At 39.4% G+C, this 22,851-nt stretch overlaps 1 protein-coding gene across 5 annotated transcripts in view; it reads left to right on the top strand.

Annotated features, from left to right (window-relative positions):
- Positions 1-21,750, top strand: part of dab2ipb (DAB2 interacting protein b) — a 302,663-nt gene extending 280,913 nt beyond the window's left edge. For 4 of the 5 annotated variants that reach the window (XM_060912758.1, XM_060912759.1, XM_060912757.1 and 1 more), the window contains 6 exons: positions 1,480-1,658; positions 1,792-2,665; positions 6,709-6,831; positions 9,890-10,092; positions 14,487-14,574; positions 17,951-21,750. In XM_060912758.1, coding sequence (XP_060768741.1) covers positions 1,480-1,658; positions 1,792-2,665; positions 6,709-6,831; positions 9,890-10,092; positions 14,487-14,574; positions 17,951-18,118 — 1,635 coding nt within the window. In that variant the 3' untranslated portion in view covers positions 18,119-21,750. The other variant, XM_060912760.1, reaches the window with a different exon arrangement.
- Positions 21,751-22,851: the final 1,101 nt, after the last annotated feature.

Here is a 22,851-nt window from a genome sequence, read left to right as displayed (position 1 = left end):
AATCATGGATAACCCCTCTCACCCCCTACATGAGGCTGTGGGGGCTTTAAGTAGCTCTTTTAGTAGTAGACTGCTACACCCACGGTGTAAGAAGGAGAGGTTCCGCAGGTCATTCATACCTGCTGCTGTCAGACTGTATAACACCCACAACTTGTAATGTAGCACCAATAACCTGTTTGTCGTTATATTTGCACTACTTCACCACTACTACCTCTGCCATCTCTCATCGATGCAATTATGCATACTTATATTTATATATTATTATATTTATGTTATTTATGTATATATGTGTATATATACAGAGTCTACCTGTAATGTGCAATTTTTCCAAGCCTCTCAATAAGGCAATTTTTTTCTTTTCTATACTTTTTCACGGTAGCTGATGCAAATAACAAAATTTATTTGTTATCTGTTTGACTTTTTCTTGATACTGTAACACGTGAATTTCCCCGATGTGGGATGAATAAAGTGAATCTAATCTAATCCAATCTAATCTAAGTACAGTACTCAAGTAAATGTAATTCGTTACTGTCCACCTCTGAGCAGAAGTGCTTAATTGAACTTTTATCATCGAACTCTAAAGCAGGGAATCATTACACGGTATATTAATTGAGTCCCATTTGATATTATTATTTCCATTATCAGTGAAAAAAAAAAAACGTTAAACGGTTTTCTGATCCCTCATTTTTTGTATTTTTGTATTTCCCCTTATCCCCTAAGTGCAAAGTTTGATCTCCTTAAAGCAACTTTGGACTTCGAAAAGGAAAATTCGCACAGCTCCACTCTGAAATTAAATTATGAATAGCGTGTTTACATAATCCATCACTTTTTCTCTTACAGGTTTTGAGCTTTACATAAGAGATCCATCGGCCTCCCAGAGACTATTACTGATTAATCGTTAGATAAACAGTAGGACAGCATCAAAAATTGATCCGGGAACAATCCGTAGGGTATGTGGTGGGAGAGGATTTGATGATGTGTTTCATAGGAAGGATATGAGAGACTTCTCTCTCGCTCTCGCTCTGTACATCCTTTGATCTCTTTTAAAGCATGAAACATTTCTGTTGCACAAAACACCACAGAACCCGATCCATTGAAATCATTAAGGATTCAAAGTAGGCCAAACATTTAAAGCTTTATTTTATTTTTCAATACCTCAGAAAAAGTGTTGGCGCTTCAGAAAGTCCATCTCAGCCAAGGCTTCTCACAGTTTTCATTGGCAGAATGGCTAAATGGCTGGAAATGGAAATCCACAAGCTTTTTTGTGTTCTAATGCAATTACTGTCACAGAACAAGGAACTTTACCCCTTTGTTTTGGTCACTTTTCAATGCTCTCTTTTAAAATCCTATCCTTTCTAAGATGTGCAAAGATATCTGTGCCCTTGGAGGTTTTACAGTTTATGGTCTATTATCGGTGAAATATGGGTGAACAAGTTTCCTAGAGTTGATTCATGTTTCCTTTGACTTCTGTCTTTTCAGGCTGCCACCTCCAAACTGGGTCCATTACCCAGAATCCTCCGAGATGTTCACACAGCACTGACTAATCCGTCAAGTGTTCAGGTGGCTGCGCCATCTGATAGCGCTCCATCCCCTCCGCCTGCTGGGTGCAGTGTCTCTACTAGCCTGCAGAAAATGACCATGGACAGTGACCTATCAGGGTACCACATGAATACACACACATATTATACTTAACAATATGGGCGCACTAATTTCTTTCAATGTGAAAATCCAGAAAAGCCCTGTAACAGCTGAGGAGGTTCTACAGTTGTTTTCTGCTTTCCATTCTCTTAGCCTGGTTGACTTCACCCGTCTCCCTTCACCAACTCCAGAGAACAAGGACCTTTTTTTCGTGACGCGTTCCTCAGGTCTCCATGGTTCACCCGCCCGCAGCTCCAGCTACTCCGAGGCCAATGAGCCTGAACTTAGCCTGTCCAATGGTGCTAAAAGCCTGTCCATGGTGGACCTACAGGAAGCCACCAGGACCTTGGAACTCATCCCAGTCACAACAGAAGGTACTGTTGAGAAGCACATGGTGGCTTGGAACACCCGGACACCACAGTGCAACCCTTCCGGAGGCCCCACGCTCCAGAAAGTGGGGCAGAAGTCAACAAGTACAGCAGGGGAGGTGATGCCAGGCAGGCCGGTTCAGCTCCTCGCCCCTCTGTCCTTCCAGAACCCAGTGTACCAGATGGCAGCCGGATTGCCTTTGTCTCCAAGAGTGCCAACTGGTGGAGACTCTGGCTCAGAATGTCACAGCTCTCTCAGCTCACACAGCAACAATGAGGAAGCCGGGTGTGGGAAACTCAGCTTCTTGAACCATGGGGGTGGGGTTGGGGATGAGTTGGCCAGACGCTCTGGGGAGTTTTCAAGAAGGCAGCTTTCGCTTACAGAAGCACAGCATGGAGGATGCCAACCTGCAGTGCCACGGCAAAACAGTGCTGGTCCCCAGCGCCGAATCGACCAACCACCACCACCCACACAGGGTGCCGCCCCCCGTGGACGGACTCCACCCAGCATGCTGAGCTCTGCCCCTTATGCACGGCCCTCAAGCGGCAGCGCTGTTTCGTCGTCGCCTGATTGGCCAGGAAGTGGTGCGAGACTTCGTCAGCAGAGCTCATCGTCCAAAGGCGACAGTCCTGAGACGAAGCAACGGTCACAGCACAAGGTTTGTTTCTCTTTTTACATTTGTATAATTTCATTTAGCAAGGATTTTTACATTCAATACTACATTATATTTACAGTGCCTTGCAAAAGTATTCATCCCCCTTGGTGTTTGTCCTGTTTTGTTGTATTACAAGCTGGAATTAAAATGGATTTTTGTGGGGTTAGTACCATTTGGTTCCCACAACATGCCTACCACTTTAAAGGTGCACAGTTTTTTTTTATTTTTTTTATTGTGACACAAACAATAGTTAAGATGAAAAAACAGAAATCTGGAGTGTACATAAATATTCAGCCCCCCACAGTCAGTACTTTATAGAGCCACCTTTTGCTACAATTACAGCTGCAAATCTCTTGAGGTATGTTTCTATTAGCTTAGCACATCTAGCCACTGGGCTTTTTGCCCATTCCTCAAGGCAAAACTGCTCCAACTCCTTCAAGTTAGATGGGTTGCGTTGGTGTACAGCAATCTTCAAGTTATGCCACAGATTCTTAATTGGATTGAGGTCTGGGCTTTGACTAGGCCATTCCAAGACATTTAAATGTTTCCCTTTAAACCACTCCAGTATAGCTTTAGCAGTATGTTTAGGGTCATTGTCCTGCTAGACCGTAAACCTTCGTCCCAGTCTCAAATCTCTGGCTGACTCAAACAGTTTTCCTTCAGAATTGCCCTGTATTTACTACCATCCATCTTTCTTTCACTCCTGACCAGCTTTCCTGTCCCTGCAGATGAAAAATATCCCCACAGCATGATGCTGCCACCACCATGCTTCATTGTAGGAATGGTGTTCTCAGGGTGTTGGGTTTGCGTCACCCATGGCATTTCCCATGATGGCCAAAAAGTTGAATTTTTGTCTCATTTGACCAGAGAATCTTCTTCCATGTGTTTGGAGAGTCTGCCACATGCTGTTGGGCAAACTCCAAACATGATTTTTTTTAAGCAATGACTTTTTTTTTCCTGGCCACTCTTCCATAAAGCCCCACTCTGTGGAGTGTATGGCTTAAAGTGGTCCTTTGGACAGATACTCCCATCCCCGCTGTGGATCTTTGCAGCTCCTTCAGTGTTATCTTTGGTGTCTTTGTTGCATCTCTGATTAATGCCGTCCTTGCCTGGTCTGTGAGTTTTGGTGGGCAGCCTTCTCTTGTCAGGTTTGTAGTGGTGCCATATTCTTTCCATTTTGCTGTAATGGATTTAATGGTGCTCTCTGGGATATTCAAAGTTTGCAAGGCACTGTAAACTGTAGGTTCGAGGTGCATGTATGAATGTAGGAATAGATACCTGATGTAGCTTGGAGTGTAAAACAACATCAGTATCTGTATTCAGATTTAAACCTGTCTGGAAGGGATGATTCGTTTGTTTGTATGTTTAAACCACTTTGACCCTGACCAGCCAGTTACTAAGGATACATTCATTCATGGCATTTAGCAGATGCTCTTATCCCAAGTGACATACAACATACCCAGAGCAGCCTGAGCAGCATTTGGGGGTTAGGTGCCTTGCTTAAGAGTACTTCAACCATTCCTGCTGGTTGAGGGAATCAAACTGGCAACCTTTTGGTTCCAAAGCCACTTCTCTAACCATTAGGCCATGGCTTCCCCATATGATGAACAAACGAACACTGTAAATGCATTGCAACGCCCTGCTCATTCACATCATTTTTGTTGCGTCCATCAGGATCCCAGTCCCAATGCACAACTCATCTCAAACATATGCCTTTTTTGACAAACTTTCAAAGAAGCAAAACAAAACAAACAACCAATAAAACCCCAGTAGTTCTCCTCCTATTCATATCTGTGTTTGTATCTATGTCGAACACATTATCTGTTCATTACATGCAAGTGTCGCTCAGATTAAACTGTATATTGTGGTCAGTAATTCTGCATAAGAATGAGATTACATTCGTCAAAAATTTACTTCCAGTAATTATGTACAGTAAGACCTGAGTGTGCCTCTACTATGTATGTGTGTACACACGCTTGTGTTTATAGGAGACTGGATAATGACAAGCTACCTTATATTGCACAGGAAACATGATAACTACTCTGTGCATGCATCTTCTCTTCCCCCAGCATACCTTCTGGGACCTTATGATGTTGTTACCCCAAAGTTGATCATAATTTATTCTGTGCATTTACCATCCATTTACCACCGATGATCTTCCAGATGTGTTAGTTATTCACAGAACCTTGTTGTCTGCGCTGCACTCTCAGATTGACCATAGTTTCTTTAATAGCCTGTATTAAAGAAACTATTCTTCCCTCAGCAATGTACTTCCTGTAGCAGTAAATGGATGTAATTGCAGTCTGGGATTTTGCCCAAAGCATATGGACTGCTGTTGATGATCATAATTGTACTCTGAAGGGGACAGGAAGGGCATTTCCTCTGAATGCTTTGGACTGTCTCTGGGGATTTGATTGATTTTGGCCTGAATGATTGATGGAAACCTTGGGGCACCAACAACATCTCTGTCTCTCCATCTCTCTCTGTCTCTCATTATTGACTGTGAGCTTACCAAGGCCATACGTCACCTCTCTACGTAGAGATAACTGTGTAATTTAGGACATTATCTCATCTTAAAAAGAACTACTTCTGATTGGATAGTTTGGAGAAAAAAAAAACTTTTAAAAAATTTCCCTTGATAGCAAGTCAAGTTTATTTTTATAGTGCTTTTAACAATAGACATTGTCGCAAAGCAGCTTTACAGAATTTTAATGACTTTAAACATGAGCTAATTTTATCCCTAATCTATCCCCAATGATCAAGCCTGTGGCGACGGTGGCAAGGAAAAACTCCCTCAGACAGCATGAGGAAGAAACCTCAAGAGGAACCAGACTCAAAAGGGAACCCATCCTCATTTGGGTGATAACAGATAACATGATTATAACATTTTTAACAGCTTCCTGTTTCACCTTGTTCACACTTTAGTGACACGTGTCACACCTGCGCGCTGTGGCGCGTGCATCAGTTGGATTCCCGGGTGCGCGCCGGACTACACATGCGCCGAGCGGACTCTTGCATGTGTGCTATTAACGATGCACACCTGCATAGGATTAAGGCGCAATCAGTGCGCCTATATAAAGACTATTTAAACACATGCTCATCGCGAAGTATTGCGTTACACTGTGGACCACTTTACCGAGCCATAGTTCCTTGTTTGTTTTCCTGAGTTCCTGTTTCCTCATTTATTGATTCTGCCTGTGCCTGTGATAATCTGTTCGTGCCTCGCTCGACCTTTTGCATGTTTCCACGTTTCTGATTTTGCCTGCCGATTTGGATAGTTTGCCTGTTGTCTCTTTTAATAAAGAAACGCTTCTGCACTTATGTCTGTCTTCCAGCCCATCCCTGACAACATGATCTTAGTCATGTTGAACTGTAAATGTAAAATGCCTGTTCATACTAACCTTTGACTACGTACACAAACAGTAAGTTAGTTAATATTAAGCAATTTTTCCCCGAAGGAGACAAAGTCAAGGTTATTATTCACTGATATTCACTGAGTCTGAGACGGATAATTGTTTTAGTATAAATACACAGGTGATTATTTTAAAAAGTCTATATATCGTATTAAAAAAAAATATTTCAAACTTCAAAACCGTCATGCAAATGTAATAACGGCACGGCGCAGACTTGTCACTTATCTGTGCCGAGTCACGTAAAATACTTTGTTTTGAAATCGATAAAATAAATCACAATTCTACCTTACCTTTGAATAGTTTTAGACCAAACTTTGTAGCATCTTTAGTGCTTTTACAAGCAGGATTTTCTTTCATAATGTTTCGTAATTCTTCTTCATTTACGGTGGCAAAGCGATTGGCCGCCATTTTGCCGAGTCACTCGAGGTGATCAAGAAATAGTCCGAATTTCTCAACCAGTCAGAGCACCCGATTTTCTATAATCACCTGTGTATTTATACTACTTTGTTTTATTTTGCTTTGGATGTCATTTCTCATCTCTGTTATGCAAGTTATTATCCTGGCTTAACTAAGTTACTTTGTGTGTGTGTGTGTGTGTGTGTGTGTGTGCACGTGCACACATGTATGCTCTAGGCCCCTTCCCCAGTGATTCCCAGTGCGTTGGATCGTACGGCTGCCTGGTTGATGAATGTACCGTACTTGGAGCAGGACTCGGAGACGGATCCACGCAGGGACGATCAGGCACTCAATGAGAAGGTAATAGTACAAACGCACACACCTGCTCAAACTACACACACACACACATACACATGCACACCTCAATTTCTACTATTCGATAATAATAATAATAATAATAATAATAACATTATGCATATGCAGTGATCAGAAGACAAATATTTGAGACAAATTTCAACCATAACCCTTTTATCAAACTGTTTTAAGACAGAAAAATATGTTAACTGGTGGGATTAAAAAAAAGTTTTAAAAAAATTAAGTTTGTGATAAAATAATGATTTAGTCGTCTTATGATTTTCAAATTCCATGATATACAGCATATCATACGAACACGTTCTATCTGTGGACCTATAAAATAATAGCATGATTAATTCTGAAATACCTTCAAATATACAGTATAAATCAAGGAATTTGGCAGCTTGAGTTTCGTCATTCATCCAATTTTTTTTTTTAAAGATTTTTTTTGGGCTTTTTTCACCTTTATTGGATAGGACAGTGTAGAGACAGGACAGGAAATGAGCGGGAGAGAGAGAAGGGGAGGGATCGGGAAATGACCTTGGGTCGGAATCGAACCCGGGTCCCCGGATTTATGGTATGGCGCCTTAGCACCTGAGCCACGACACCCCCGATTCATCCAATTTTTAAGCATATCCATCAATATGCTGAAAATCCATTCCCAGTGTATTAATGTCAGTAATTCCTTCTTGCTGTGTATTTAGTTACTGAGTTGTGTGTCTCGGTATGAGGGAATTAAAAATAAAAGCCTTTTTTTGGGGGGGCGGGCGACAAATGTCATTTCTCAGCAGCAGTGCAATGAAGACAGAACAAAGACTGAACTCATTGTGTCAAAGTGATGTACAATTAAGTCATGTTCATGAAATATAGAACATCTGAAACGTTTTAAGTAACTGTGAGGACTCGCAGACATTTACATACAATTCAGAAGTCTGTAATAACTTGCAAGAATGAGTTGACAATTCAGAGACAGAACATTCCTGTGACACCATTAATCATGTGAAAATCTTTTAAACTGGCATTTCTGAACATTATCTGTGTCTGAAAACACTGAAAAAGACACTCGTAGTGTCTTACTATAGTAATATTGGTCGTGAAGTCATTATCTATTGTCCAGATCTGTGTAAACGTCACGACTCAAAATCCACTTTTGATGCAAGATAAAATGTTTTCATTTCTCAGCTTGAGTGGAAGACATCTTCAGTGGTTATCATCGTAAACGGTTTATCAAACAGCGTTTTTAGATTTGATGCTGAATTATTTATATGTTGGAAGTGATGTTTGCTGTCTCCCAGGTTTTCTCTCTTTTCCCCTGCTCTGTCCACACACTTTTTGTGTGTACACTCGCTGAAAGTATTTGAACTGCAAAGCCAATTCTTTTGTTTTAGCTATACAATGAACATGTTTGGGTTTGAGATCAAAAGATGAATGTGATAATATGATAGATCAGAATTTCAGCTTTCTTTTCCTGATACTTACATGTTCATGTGTTAAAGCTAGACGGCCTTTTGATTTCATGAAATCGGTGAAATTTAGTTCCCTCTGAAATGTAGTCATTGTGATGTGTTTATTTAAAAAACAGGCCATTCAGTAGCTGGGAAGTTATTTAATTTGAGGTGATTCCTGAGCAAATAATGTGCATGAAATTGCTCGCTTCGTGCAGTCAAGCAGACCAAGGAAGTCCATGTGTGCATGCGCAGGTTTACCTGCTTCTTCTTCTTCTTTTGGGTTTTACGGCAGCTGGCATCCAGTGTTGCATTACTGCCATCTACAGGTTTACCTTTGACCATGCACTGACAGTTACATCGGTCTGTTGCTAAACGAACAACTGATCACACCGAAGTGCTCGCTGACCACCAATATTTATTAGTTTGGTCCTGCATTTCCTTTCCTTTGCAATATAACATCTTTTCTTGCAAACAGGGAAAGCTCACCATGTGATGCATGACATAGTATCTTGAATTGGGTCATGGTGAAGCAGGAAAAATTAGCAGAGAATTTAGGGCCATGTGGCCTTAAATTCATTAATTGTTGGGTTTTTTTAACCTGATAAAATTGGAAGTCTGTGATTCAAATTCAGTAGCTTTCAGTCCACTAAACAAAAATAATTGGGTGTCTGGGAAAATTCTTTTTATGACCTAAACTTAAACTCTGAAGGGCAGTCTACCTTTAAACAGCTTTCCTAAACAAAAGTTTAGGAACAGATAGTCTTAAAGCAAAATAAACACTTAATATTTGGTTGTATATCCCTTTCTTGCAATATTTCTGTTCTCAAAGTTTTCTTCGACTGGTTGATGATGATACTTTCACCCCTGCCCTGTGGAGGTTCTCGATGATGTCACTGACTCTTGTATTTGGGTTTTTCTTCACAGCTCTCACAATGTTTCTGTCATCAACTGCTGTTATTTCCCTTGGCTGACCTTTTTGAAGTTTGGTTGTTTGTACACCAGTGGTTTCAGTCTTTTTCAGGACATTCCAAATTGTTGTATTCCCTATGCCCAATGGTTGTCTAATGGCTCTGATTGGGTTTTCCTCTTTTATTAGCATCAAAATGGCTTGCATTTCTCCCACAGACCACTCTCTGGGCTTCAGGTTGGTTTATCCTTTTTAACGACAAATGCAATCTTCCTTGGTGAAACTCAAGTCTCAAACCAAGAGTAGGCATTCAGAGCTATTAACTGTTTAAACAATAAGTTAAACAGGGCACATCTGGGCAGCAAGAAACACTTGTGAGTCACATGTTCCAGTATTTTTGATCACTTGAAAAATGGGTCTGTTTAAACAAAAGGTGCCAGATTTTAAATTGTTTAACAGCTCTAGATGTAAATATCAGGAGCTAAAATTCTGATCTATCATCTCATCCCTATTTATCTTTGGATCTGAAACTGCCAATGTCTTGAGTGTATAGTGAAAACAAACAAAAAATTCCCTTGCTGTTCCAATACTTTTGGAGGGGACTGAATTAGCTAAAAGCGATTTTGGTGGCAGGGCATGTCCATGTGCACATTTACTTCATTTCATTCATGATTCATGTTCTCTCTCTCTCTGTCTCTCTCTCTCTCAGTATCAGGCAGAGATATCTATGCTGCAGGATCAGCTACGCGTGTGTGTTCAGCAGCTGGAGCAGTGTGAGGCTCGGCTGCACTCTCAAGATGATCAGGCTCAACAGTTGCTGCTGCAGTACCAGAACCGTCTGGAGGAAGCTGAGCAGAGACTGCACCGCCAGCAGGAGGACAAAGAGCTGCAGATGAAGAGCATCATTAGTAGGTGAGACACTTGTGGGGTGTTCCTGGTATGCAGTGGTTAGTACCTACCAAAAGTGGTCCAAGGAAGGACAACTGGTGAACCGGTGACATGGTCATGGGTGTCAAAGGCTCACTGATTTGCTTGGGGCACAAAGGCTAGCCCATATGGTCCAATCCCATAGAAGAGCTACTGTAGCACAAACTGCTGAAAAAGTCAATTCTGACACCTTTCTGTTTGAGCCATATTGAATATATAACTGGCAGGGGGTGGGTGGGGGGTATTAGAGAGGGAGTTGCGAGAGGACTGATCTCCTTAATGAAAGCTTTAAAGCTTTACAAATGTCAAAAGATTGCGTATGCTTCTGGAGAAAATGAAGGTCAACTCGCTTGAACTAATTAAAAAGCCAAGTCCCAGTGAAGTGCCATGCTACTAACAATCTTAACCTGAGCTTAATTAATCAGTGATATCACTGTAATCATGGAAATGGAGCCAAACGGTTAGTTATTTTTTGCACTGATCCTGAATTAAACGCTACCACATGACTGGGAAAAAACATGCTTTGTAGGCTATTAGCTAGGTTAGTAGCGAGCTAGCAAATTGCTAGTCAATTAAACAGGCAAAACCAAACATGAAGGAAAGTGAAGACAATAAAACTAGAATTAGAATATATTCAAATGCACAAACATCACAGAGAATATGCTACCCTAAAACGTTTGTGGAAACATACTCTTGAATGCTGACCATGTTTATAAAAATATTCCACATTAATATAAGGTGACCAGATTTCTGAGAAGACAACCGGGGACATTTTCGGTTCAGCGGTCAGAATATCATTAAAACATCTAATGTTTTCATCTTTGTAATAAAAATGGGGGACATTTCTGGTTTTCATGTATTTTGATCATGCGTTGCATAAAAACTGGGATTTTCCTCACTGAGTGCACTGTGCTGATTCTACAACTGCTTTAGGTTAACATTAGTTGAAGACAGTGTGAAAATCTCTGGTATGGGTACATAGTTTAGATTTATAGACTCTTAAATTGTAGGATAGCCAAAGAAAATGTTTTAGACCCATGAAAGTAAATATATTAAATTAATTACCATATATGCCACTAGTCATGGACAGTGTATTTCAAAATATACAAAACACACAACACAATTTAAATAAACAGTTTCCTTCAAGCCAAGCAATTTCAATGTATGGTAACATTATTATTATTATTATTATTATTATTATTATTATTATTATTATTGAAGATACAAATGATTCCCAATCTCCCATAGCCTCAATTGTAGCCATAGCTGAATTGACGACCAATCAGTTAATCAAAATGTGTAGTCCGCTACATATCACAACAAATTACTGACACTTTAGTAACATTACCATCAGCCTACAGCTTTACATAGCCAGCTACTCTGTGGGATAACACACCAATTTGTGTGTAAGTTAGCTGTTACAATTTTACCTCAGCTGGATTTCTGTTACAGCAACGCTACATCTAGCAACGACTTCAGCTGACTGATTGGCGCTGCACTGAGCTTTCTCCTGCTAGCATTCACCGCAGTAGGCTACGGTTTGTTAGGTCAACCGCTACATCTCAATACAGTGTGACAAGCAATGTTATGTCATATACAACATCGCAAAATGTAGCTAACACATTTAAAGGCTAAATAACATAGATGACAAACAATGTCACTTAGACCTACAAGAAAAGACGATGGTTCGCCTGTCCAGGAGTGAACTGCTTTGCGACAATGTTTATTGTTAAAAGTGCTATACAAATAAACTTGATTTGATTTGATTTTGATTTGAATGACGTGATCTGTCAAAGCTGAATGAATGACTTTAATTTCGGCAAAGATTTTAGCGCTCCGCTAAAAAGTTCTTCCTCAGCTCCACCAGTCAAAATACTGGAAAGGGGTTCTCAACCTTTTCTACTTTAAGGCCCACCTATTCATACTTGTAACAAGTCGGGGCCCATTAAAAAAGATCCCCAATTATTTTGGCTCGTCTATTCTATTGGAATATAATAATCTACTGTAAAGTGTATTAATGGGATGCAGCATCACTCCCTGTTACAGATGGGAGCCCAGGAATTAAATAAATGCAGTGAAAACAAACTGTTTTTAATTGTAGGTATTGTATTTAAAACTGTATGGATGTGCCAGAAGCCAAACCATGCATGCAGGGCATTCTCAGTCAAAAGGGATGAATGATCCAAAAATGGAGTTTGGTCCATTAACACAAGAACTTATTGCCATGTTTCTGTGCAGCAAACAAGCAAGTTATTAAAACCAAGAAGTACACTCAAAAGAAATGGATATAGAAACCACTCAATGGGATTAGATCCTTACACGTTAACAAAGAAGGATTTTTCCAATAAAAGAAAAATTTACTAGCTAAATTTGACATTAGTAGAATAAATTTTGATCCTATTGTAGCCATAACTAAATACAAAGACAATAGTTATGCATACTATTAATTAAATTAATGTGAAGATAATTAACAGATAATCAACATATTTTAAGGGTTTTTTAAAGATTGTGTATATTTTTAATCTTTGGTATTTGTAATTTTTTGTTTCTGTACATGCACAACCCCACCAGCTCTACTGATCAACTTATCGTGTTTAAATAAAGTCATTCATTCATTCATTCATTCATTCATTCATTATGAGTTGGAAAATTATCCATCCGTTGAGTTCCCTGAAATCTCAAACTACCTGGTGCTGCAGACATCATTCTACGTACACAAACAGACAAAAACCTGGAAGAGCATGGAGCCATACAACTTTTTATATGTGGCTGGGTTAAAGATCTGGGGATCAGGACACTACAAGATAAATCCTGTATCATTTTTGCCTGGGTAAGGAGGAATTTCTGGTTTTTTTGTATGCATCTTTGCGATGGTTGCTAGGACGCTGCAAGTTTTAGTATAAGGTGTAAACAAGCCAAAGCAGCTCAATTCTCAATCCTCTCTGCTCTTCTCTTCCAGCAGGCATCACAGATCCATATAATTTGCCCACAAATTTATTTACTTATTCTACCCACTGCACACGCTCTCTCTCTCTCTCTCTCTGTTAAATGTAGAGGAGGAATGTGACAAAAATAAAGGATTGTTGTTCTTAATTTACCCACATGTATTTATTCCACTTGAAAAGTGTTCGGCAAACCAGCTACTGGATTTGGGACACTACGACATCCTGAACTTTTTAGTATTTGGCTTCAAACTTGAAAAAATTCACAGCTCACTAGATGGGGCTTCGTGGTCCACTAATGGGCCACAGCCCAGCGGTTGAGCAACACTGTTCTAGAACGTCTCTGCTATCGGCCTGAGCCCATCTTACAGTAATCCACAAAACAATATGTGAGGCGTCTGCTAAAATCTGGTTGATGTTTCGGTCTGGCGTTTATTCTGTCTGGTTATTTTTGGGGTTTTTTGGGTCTGTACATGGTTAAAAACGGGGACTGTCCCCGGAAAATGGGGACGTATGGTCACCCTACATTAAGAACCCTTTCTTGTGGTATTCACAACTATGGAATTTTTTTGAAAGCTTCAATGAAGTTTTGTTAGCGGTCAATGTTAAATATAATTACGGCATAATTTCAGTCACATGGAGTCTTTTCTTCGTAATTTACCAGCATATCTGAGGTAAATATAGATCATTCTGATGATCTTGTTTTGTTTCTGTAGTTATTCTGCCTTAATATTGTTTCTATAATTGTTAGCATCAGTCATAAGCTAAATTATCATTGGTGTCCAGATTTCCCAGTTGCTAAGCAACTGTCTTATGACTGTAACCACTTGAACAATGAGGTATAAAATAGTAGATGCACAAAATCATGACAAGGAGTACTTTATTTCCCTCATAAAATACATTTATTAAATAGTATTGTCATTTTGTTTTCTCACTATGCGCTTTTGATTCATGTCTTAGCAGGTTGCTTTGGTTTTGATGCTGTAAAGTCTTTATTTAGGGTTTTTTTTATGTTTATGGGGATAATGAACAGGAGAGAAACTTCTGGAACCAAGGTGATTTTAAAAAGAATGTTCAGCTCTGCTGAAGTGAACTGAACTGAGAGCTCATTATGGACTGAGAAAGCAACAGACTAACTAAAAGAACAGACTCAAACAATAAAGAAAGAAAACTATGATGCATACAAGGGCAGTGATTCCCTTTTCATTAGCACTGATCCTCGAAGGGTCCGGATGGATAAAACTGTCAGTAGTTTTACCCATACAGTGTTTTTATACCCCGGGTATTTATATACCCTGTATAACCAGGGTCAATTTATATAGTAAAACATTGACCCCATGTTCTGGATCACTGTCCACGAAATCTATGTCATGTTGTACATCTGTGTTTGGAACAACAAATTAATAATTAGTGCTAAAAATGTCGTTGTTTGTGCAGGTTGATGTCTGTTGAAGATGAGCTGAAAAAGGATCATGCTGACATGCAGGCCATAGTCGACTCCAAGCAGAAAATTATAGACGCCCAGGTACAAATGTCTGAAAATATTACAATGTTCACTGAGGGGAAAAAATGCACTGGTTGTTGTTATTATTATTATTATTATTACTCCATTTAGTTTAGTCGAATTATATCTCTCAAGTCAAAACACTGCCTAAAATTAAGTCATTATAAGTCTTCAAGCAAGAAAGTACTAACAGTATTAATGTATTATTGAGTAATAAACCAGGAGGCAGAGTGGCACAGCAGGTGGAGTTGCTGCCTCACAGCTCCAGGATCTCTAGTTTGATCCTGAGCGCTGGCGCTATTGTATAATGACTCAATTAACATCTCACTGTGAGATAAAGCCCAGGTTCCAGTCATTAATTAACGTTAATTTTAATTATCATGTTATACTAATTAACATCGGAAGGCTTTTCAGTTTTAAAAACGCCTCGCCTCCTTCTTTCACACACACTTTCTCAAGCACCAACACCTTCTGAACTGGTGGTGCAGTGGTAACCACTGTCGCCTCCCAGCGAGAAGGTTCCGGGTTCGAGCCTTATGCCCCACAGGGGCCTTTCTGTGTGGAGTTTGCATGTTCTTCCCATGTCTGTGTGGATTTACTCTGGGTGCTCTGGTTTCCTTCCAGAGTCCAAAAACATGCAGTTAGGTTAAAGGAGAACTGAAGTCATTTTTAAACTTGCTTTATTTCTTAATTAACATGTTATTCAATTACATTTTCGGTTTTAGTAACCTTATATCATGATTTGTACTGGCAACTAATTGCAATTAAATATTATACTTATCGGCCTATTCGGTTTTTAGCCATGTTGAATTTAGTTCATTTGGTCTACGGCAGGCGTCGCTTATCCGCGCGATCTTCACGAGACTTGTGCGAGACTTCGAAACGTGAAGTGTCAGCCAGGTGTCAGTGCTGCCATTTTGAAAATTGTTTTCCAAACGAAATATTGCACAAAAACGAGTTTAAATGACGATTACTGCCTACTTTTTTCCAACTTTCCTGATTGCTATCAAAACAAACAAAACTTCCGGCTTGATTACATCAGCATTCGAAAGAGGTCGCGCGCGTCTTTTGACAACGTTGGCAGATGTCGGTCACTTTGATTTCCGCTGTACGTTTTACTTCCATCCTACATTGTCTCGCACAGGTCTCAACGAATCTCGCTTACAGCCATTGTTTTGACATATGGACTGATCTATTACATAGCATATTTCAAACACTCATAACTTGCTATAGCAGTGACAAAATAGCGATCAAAAATGCATTCCGATATTTAATAAAATGGGATAAATAGAATTTTGATGATAAAAAAATTTGCCTTCAGTTCTCCTTTAACTGGCTGCTTGAAATTGACCATAGGTTTGAATGTGTGTGAATGGTTGGGTGGGAACTGCTCTCCGTCCTCAATGTCCACCCTGGGTAGCTGTCTTTAGTGAGCTAACAAATCTACAGTCTGACATGCAAGAAGAAGAAGACTGATTTGAGAATTCAACACCACTGTGTAAACATTTTCAGCACGTTTACGTATTCCAACTGTAGCTCAACTTGCAAATTAAAAGAAAAAACAGTGATGGAACAAGAGCCAGGAGTACCGTGTGAATTGGAGCTGAAATAGCATCAAGAGCTTCATGAAGGGTTTTTTGTTTGGTTGTTTTTTTGTTTTTTTCCTCTCTGGAAAAACACAAGCAGCCTCTCTCAGCAGCCTTAAGATAATTTTTAATTTCTTGGTTCATTAATCATTATTGTCGTCTTTAGTGTTCTGCCTAATGGCAGATCCGGCCATCAGAGCTTCTAGGGAGCATTACAGTAGTGGTTTCCCGTTGCCTTGTACTGAATTATGATGGAGGTTTTCTCCTCTCAACCATTCTCACCTATGGACAATTTAGAGTACCCAGTTGACCTAACCATGTTTTTGGACTCTGGGGGAAACTGGAGCACCTGGAGGAAGCCCATGCAGACATGGGGAGAACATGCAAACTCCACACAGAAAGGCCCCCATTGGCCACTGGGCTCGAACCCAGAACCTTCTTGCTGTGAGGCAACAGTGCTAACCACTACACCGCCATGCCACCCTAATCGTGATCATCCCAAAGATTTTGAAAAAAAATCTTTTGAAAAAACAAATATTCTCTGGAGAACATGAACCATTTTGCATTTGTTTGTTTTGTTTGTTTGCGTTAGAGTTGTGCAGGACTGTTTCTTAAATCCTAGCCCCACCTCCTCCCACAGTTATGATTTTTGTTTACCTGCGGACGATATTTTTAAATGAACATAATTGATTCTGTTTTCCAGAATATAAACAAATTTATATGAATCCACAATGGCCAGGTTTCCACTGCAGTTTTCATAAAATAGAGGCGATATTTTAAAAATCTCGGCACAACACAATTGCGAATAGTCTGTGTTTCCATTAAGTGATGTTATGTGATTGAAGCTGGGTTTTCTTCTCTTATGATAGCTCTTACAAAACGCTCTTTTTTTCAGAACGGTAGTGTTTCCATTTGCTGTTCATGTCGTGTCATATCATGTGAAAAATGTGTTTCTCTTTAAATTTTTCTTTATCAGATCGCCTGAAAAAACACCTCATGTGAGTGTAAAAACTTCTCATCTCATCTCATTATCTCTAGCCGCTTTATCCTTCTACAGGGTCGCAGGCAAGCTGGAGCCTATCCCAGCTGACTACGGGCGAAAGGCGGGGTACACCCTGGACAAGTCGCCAGGTCATCACAGGGCTGACACATAGACACAGACAACCATTCACACTCACATTCACACCTACGGTCAATTTAGAGTCATCAGTTAACCTAACCTGCATGTCTTTGGACTGTGGGGGAAACCGGAGCACCCGGAGGAAACCCACGCGGACACGGGGAGAACATGCAAACTCCGCACAGAAAGGCCCTCAAACCCAGGACCTTCTTGCTGTGAGGCGACAGCGCTAACCACTACACCACCGTGCCGCCCAGTGTAAAAACTTTTTTTGCAATATTTGAATTTTTTTTTTAACTCACGTGTTTCCGTTACTCGTTTTTTAGTTGGCAGTTTTAAATTGCGGATTATATTATGCAGGTTAATGGAAACACGGCTAGGTTTTGAGCGAAAGCTTTGCAGAATGTGAAATGAATAAATACTCCACTCAAAATGGAGGACCAGGGTCTTAATTAAAGATAGGGGGAAAAAAAACCCTCCATAACAATAACACTAACCAGGATAAAGCTGATACTAAAGATAAATGACTGTCGTACACTGCTGTGAAAGCATTCCGAACGCTGGCTTATTAACGATTGTGAACTGTTTTGTCTCAAGCTTCATACCTGACCTCGTACTCCCTCTCACTGTGCCTGCTCCTGTTTTAGGTTGTGTAGTCTTCTAATTCACGTTTGTGGTGTTGTCTCTGCAGGAAAAGCGTATAGCTTCTCTGGACGCGGCGAATTCGAGGCTCATGGGTGCTCTGTCTCAGCTGAAGGAGCGCTACAGCATGCAGACGCGCAACGGGATCTCGCCCACAAACCCCACCAAGCTGCAGATCACTGAGAACGGAGAGTTTCGCAACACCTCTAACTGCTGAAGCCAAAACAGAGAAACATTCACGTCTTAATCCGACCTGAACAAATGGATCAGGACAAGGAGACCCAACTTGACATCACTGGAGGAGAAAGAGAAGCTGTTTTTTTTTTTTTTTGACTGTCTCTTGAACCCATTCGAGTTCTTTTGGATGAAAGGGGAACTGTTTGAAAAAGTTGCTCAATTCTATTGGGACAAAGACAATTGAATGAAACCTCAGACTTGTGGCTGTGACCTAGCAGTAGTGTCTGCTAGTTCAGTTTAGGACAAACCACTAGATGTAACTCTCTATCATACATCACTTTATCAATGTGGACACTACAACCTGATGTAGCTGGAGTGCTCAATCCCTCAACAACCAAATCGTTCATATCGGAAAAGGTCATTCTCGGATGCTTGAAGTATTACAGAAATACCAAGCTTCTTCAGGACATGTGAACTCTTTCTCTTACACAGACTCTGCTCTTTCAGACTGCTCCACTTCACCCATATGCGTGCACTTTGTAAGCTATTAACATGATAAGCCTTAAAAAATGAACTGCAACTCCTTTATCCCTCAATCTGTGTCTATAAAGTAGAGTCAGAAGTATTATTTATTTTTAAACCTAGTCTTGGCAAGAAATGAACAGTTAATAGTTATACTCTGGATGTACTCTATACAGAATGCACACACAGGTAGTACGTCACACAGTACTTCAGTAATGAAAAAAATCGCTGAGTAGTTTAATACCAAATGGTATTTCAATATATACAGTACTGTGCAAAAGTCTTCGGCACCCTTTTTGTTTTTCATACAAACTTTGTTATAGATTTCTATTTTATGACTTCTACATTATCGAGTCAGTACAAAAACATTTTAGAGTTCCAAACGTTCGTTTTCCAGCACAAAATTAAATGTTACAGGGAATTTTTTTTTTTTAATCTGAGCAGGATATTACATAAAAGACCACTTTTTAGATTAAAAAACAAAACAATGAAGGCTGCTGGGTTTTGGTGCAAAAGTAAGAAGTGACTGTGACGGTCAAAGTGTCCAGAAGAACTGTGGCTGGTTCCTACCAGCTCATTTCCTTATAAAACTGCACTCATTGTATATTGTACCCATCGCACACCAAATATTGACTTTGTTTCATTTATTACGGCTTACTGTTTCTAGTAATTTTTTAATGTTGAAACATGTCATTTCATTATTTTTAAGCCATTTTTGGTCGACAGCATTTCTTTACATGTGCCTAAGACTTTTTCACAATACTGTACGTCAATAGAATATTATCAATATATCACCAAGCTCACCTCTTAAAGCGTCAATATTTTTCACTTTACACTTTATTCTGCTAGCTATGCCATTTCCTGACAAATTTTCTACTCTGTCATTTTTTACATCCACATACAGATATACTTTACTCCACTTTACTCAATCGATACTTCCTGAGACTTTGTTAATGACTCCAGACAGCAAGTATGCAGTCAGTTCCCGTTCGTATACATTATTTATTAGTCTTTATGCTTAAAATGGCCTCCATGGACTCATTATGATTTTTTTTTTCCTGTAACTTGCCATGAAAATGAAAGCATCAGTTAAAATGTTAGTGAGCATCTTGGCAGCACCCACAACCATGAATTCGACATACATTTGCACACAACCTTTGTGTGTTGTTTTGTGTCTTCTTCCTTTGAAGGCAGTGATTTTTTTTTTTCCTTACGTGTACATGTGGTGCCAGGTTTAGTCTGTAGGCCTTCAGCGTATCTAGAGCTTGTATATTTTTGTATTTCTGTTCATAACTGCTTAAGGAACCACATGCAGGTATTTATGACGTGCACTGTGGTGAAATGTGACGCTGAAGCTTTAATTCAGCCATTTCCCCCCCCACCTCAATGAAACATGAGAGACAAATGTGGCTTTCTTTATTTGACTGCAAATAATCTAGCGATGCAACAGGCCTGGACCTTGGGAACTCAGCAAATGAAAATGGTATCGCTATTTTTACATGTTCTTTAAAAAAAAGAAATAGAAAAGGTCTGTCTGCTGTAGCAAGGCAAGAGGTGTGTCCTGTAAATATTCTATATAAAAAATTATATATATATATATATATATATATATATATATATATATATATATATATATATATATAAACTTCAACATGCGTTCTGCTGATAGGACTTAGAGATTCCATTTCCTATAATGTTACTGCTGTTTAACTGCGATGTGTCATTTTATTTTTTATATCCAATCGTGAATGCAGTTGTCCCGCTGATTTATTAATATACATTGTGATCATGATGCAAAAGATTTGTTTATCCCGAGGGTTTATAGAATACAGAAGCACAAAAACCTATAATTTTATTCTGCCCTGTTAAACACACATTAAGCCTATGCACTTTTTTTAAATGACATCTAGTCCTTCTTGAATGGAAAGTACAGTACAAAATGCTTCCTCAAGTTAGATCAGACTTCCTGTTAGAAACAGGGGAAAAATAAGCAGTGGTAGCTGACTACAACTCATCGTTCTACTGATTGTGTTGGACCACCTGACTGAGTTGAACCAACTGATTGAGTTGAGCCAACTGATTGGTGACTGAGTTGAACCAACTGATTGAGTTGAACCAACTGATTGGTGATTGAGTTGAACCACCTGACTGAGTTGAACCATCTGATTGAGTTGAACCAACTGATTGAGTTGCATTAACTGATTGGTGATTGCTGATTGAATTGAACCAACTGATTGGTGGTGAGCTCAAAGCTTCAAACTGCCCTAGAGCTGCTGTTTTGTGCTTGGACCCCCAAATGCTCAACAACAAGCTTGCTTAACATTATAAGCACTTTGTGCTCATAAGTGTCCCTTTGAAATAAACGTCAATCTGGATTGAGAAAGTAGTGGATACAAGTTTGAACCATGTAGCAAATACAAGTTTGAGAAATAAATAAGGCTTCCTTCACTATTTTGAAGGAAACACCCCACTTCAGAGGAATAAATCCATAGTCAAAATTAAGGTGCTCGTTTATGAATGAACAGCCCTGAAACGGAAGCACTTTCTGGATTTAAAAAAATAAATAAATTCTAATATGTTTGGTGCTTTACTTCTTTTTGTAGCCAGTGACATATAAATGAACATGTCCTGTAGCTGTTCTGCATTTTAGCACTATTTAAATCTTAAAGCAGTAGCCATGCTTAAAGCCCATATTTCAGTCACTCACATCCGACTGAACTGTAAGCGTTGCCAAATGACAATCTATTCTGAACATCACTGTTTGCTAAGTGAGTGATTCATTATGTTGATTCTTATATACAGTATCGCGTACAATGAAAATAATTCACGAACGTCTCCAGGTCCTTTTTCGTTTAGCTCTAGACTGTCAGATATCTCAGTGGCATATACCTGTTCTCAGCAGTCGATGTGATATATAAGCTTTGTCAAAAGAGACATCAATCTCTAAGTGAATATAAGACTATGTTATATGTTGTATAATCCTTGTAGAGAAACTTTTGTAAGTATGTTTAAAGTATTGGCTTCTTTTGAGGATGATGAGAACAATAATGTACAGAGAGATATGTCCATGTTAAGAACTATGAAAATGTGGCTGTGCAATTTAATGTACATTGGCAACTAGGATAATTAAAGTTTTATTTAGATATTTTATATATCTGCCTTCTTGTCTTGATTTTTTATTATATTATGTTGTTCAACAGGAGGTGCTATGCATGGTCCATCTGCATCTGGATGCAAAAAGCTTTGAAGCTAAAATTGAAATGATTGGGTGAGGATCATGTCTCAGAGCTTTTCGTGCAATAGAGAAAAACTGAAAATCTAAGCAACAATATCAGGGAAATTAGCTTTTTTCCTTCCCTTTTAATCAGGCATGTATTACCTGTGACTCGACACGTACAAATCAGGAATTTTAAATCCATCCCCTGAACATTAATTTTTTTACTCATCACAACTGCAAAGCATGCATTGAACAGGATGGGTCATGTTCATTTTTTTTCCATTTTCCAATTACAAGCCATAGCAGATTAGATCTCATCTCCAGTTTTTCAATGACATCATCCGTAAAAGAGGTCTGTTTGCTAGGCTAATTAAATTGCCAATGCAAAAAGAATGTAAATTCCTTCTTGTTTATAGTCACAGAATTTCTAGCAAGCTTTTCAACCCTCTAGGTGGTACGTACGATACGCTAACTTTAAGAGGAACACCTATACCTTTCCCCCATACCCGATGCAATTTTTAAATGCAATTTCCCAGTCAGCCAGTCATATTACAGCAGCACAACACATGAAATTACACAGCAACAGGTCAAGAGCTTCAGTTTATTAATTAATGTTCGCATAATACAACAGGGAATGGTGACTTTGATATCCGAGTTTGAGTATTTCAGGAACTGCTGATGTCCTGGGATTTTCAAGCACAGGAGTCTCCAGATTTCACACAGGATGGTGCTAAAATGTCCAGTGAGCTCAAACACCAAATCAATCACTCTTTACATCCATGGTGAGCAGAAAAGCATCTCAGAATGCACTACATGTTGAATCTTGAAGTGGAATAATCTAAAGCTCTTGACCCATTTTACACAATGCACTATTTTATGCATTGGCTGATTGCATGAATGACCAAAGGTACATGTACAGTGGTGCTTGAAAGTTTGTCAACCCTTTAGAATTTTCTATATTTCTGCATAAATATGACCGAAAACATCATCAGATTTTCACACAAGTCCTAAAAAGTAGACAAAGAGAACCCAGT

Source organism: Neoarius graeffei, chromosome 28 (genome assembly GCF_027579695.1).
Source record: "Neoarius graeffei isolate fNeoGra1 chromosome 28, fNeoGra1.pri, whole genome shotgun sequence".
In the NCBI taxonomy this organism is placed as follows: domain Eukaryota; kingdom Metazoa; phylum Chordata; class Actinopteri; order Siluriformes; family Ariidae; genus Neoarius; species Neoarius graeffei.
The sequence above is the reverse complement of the archived record's forward strand: the minus strand, read 5'-3'. Positions and strand labels throughout refer to the sequence as shown.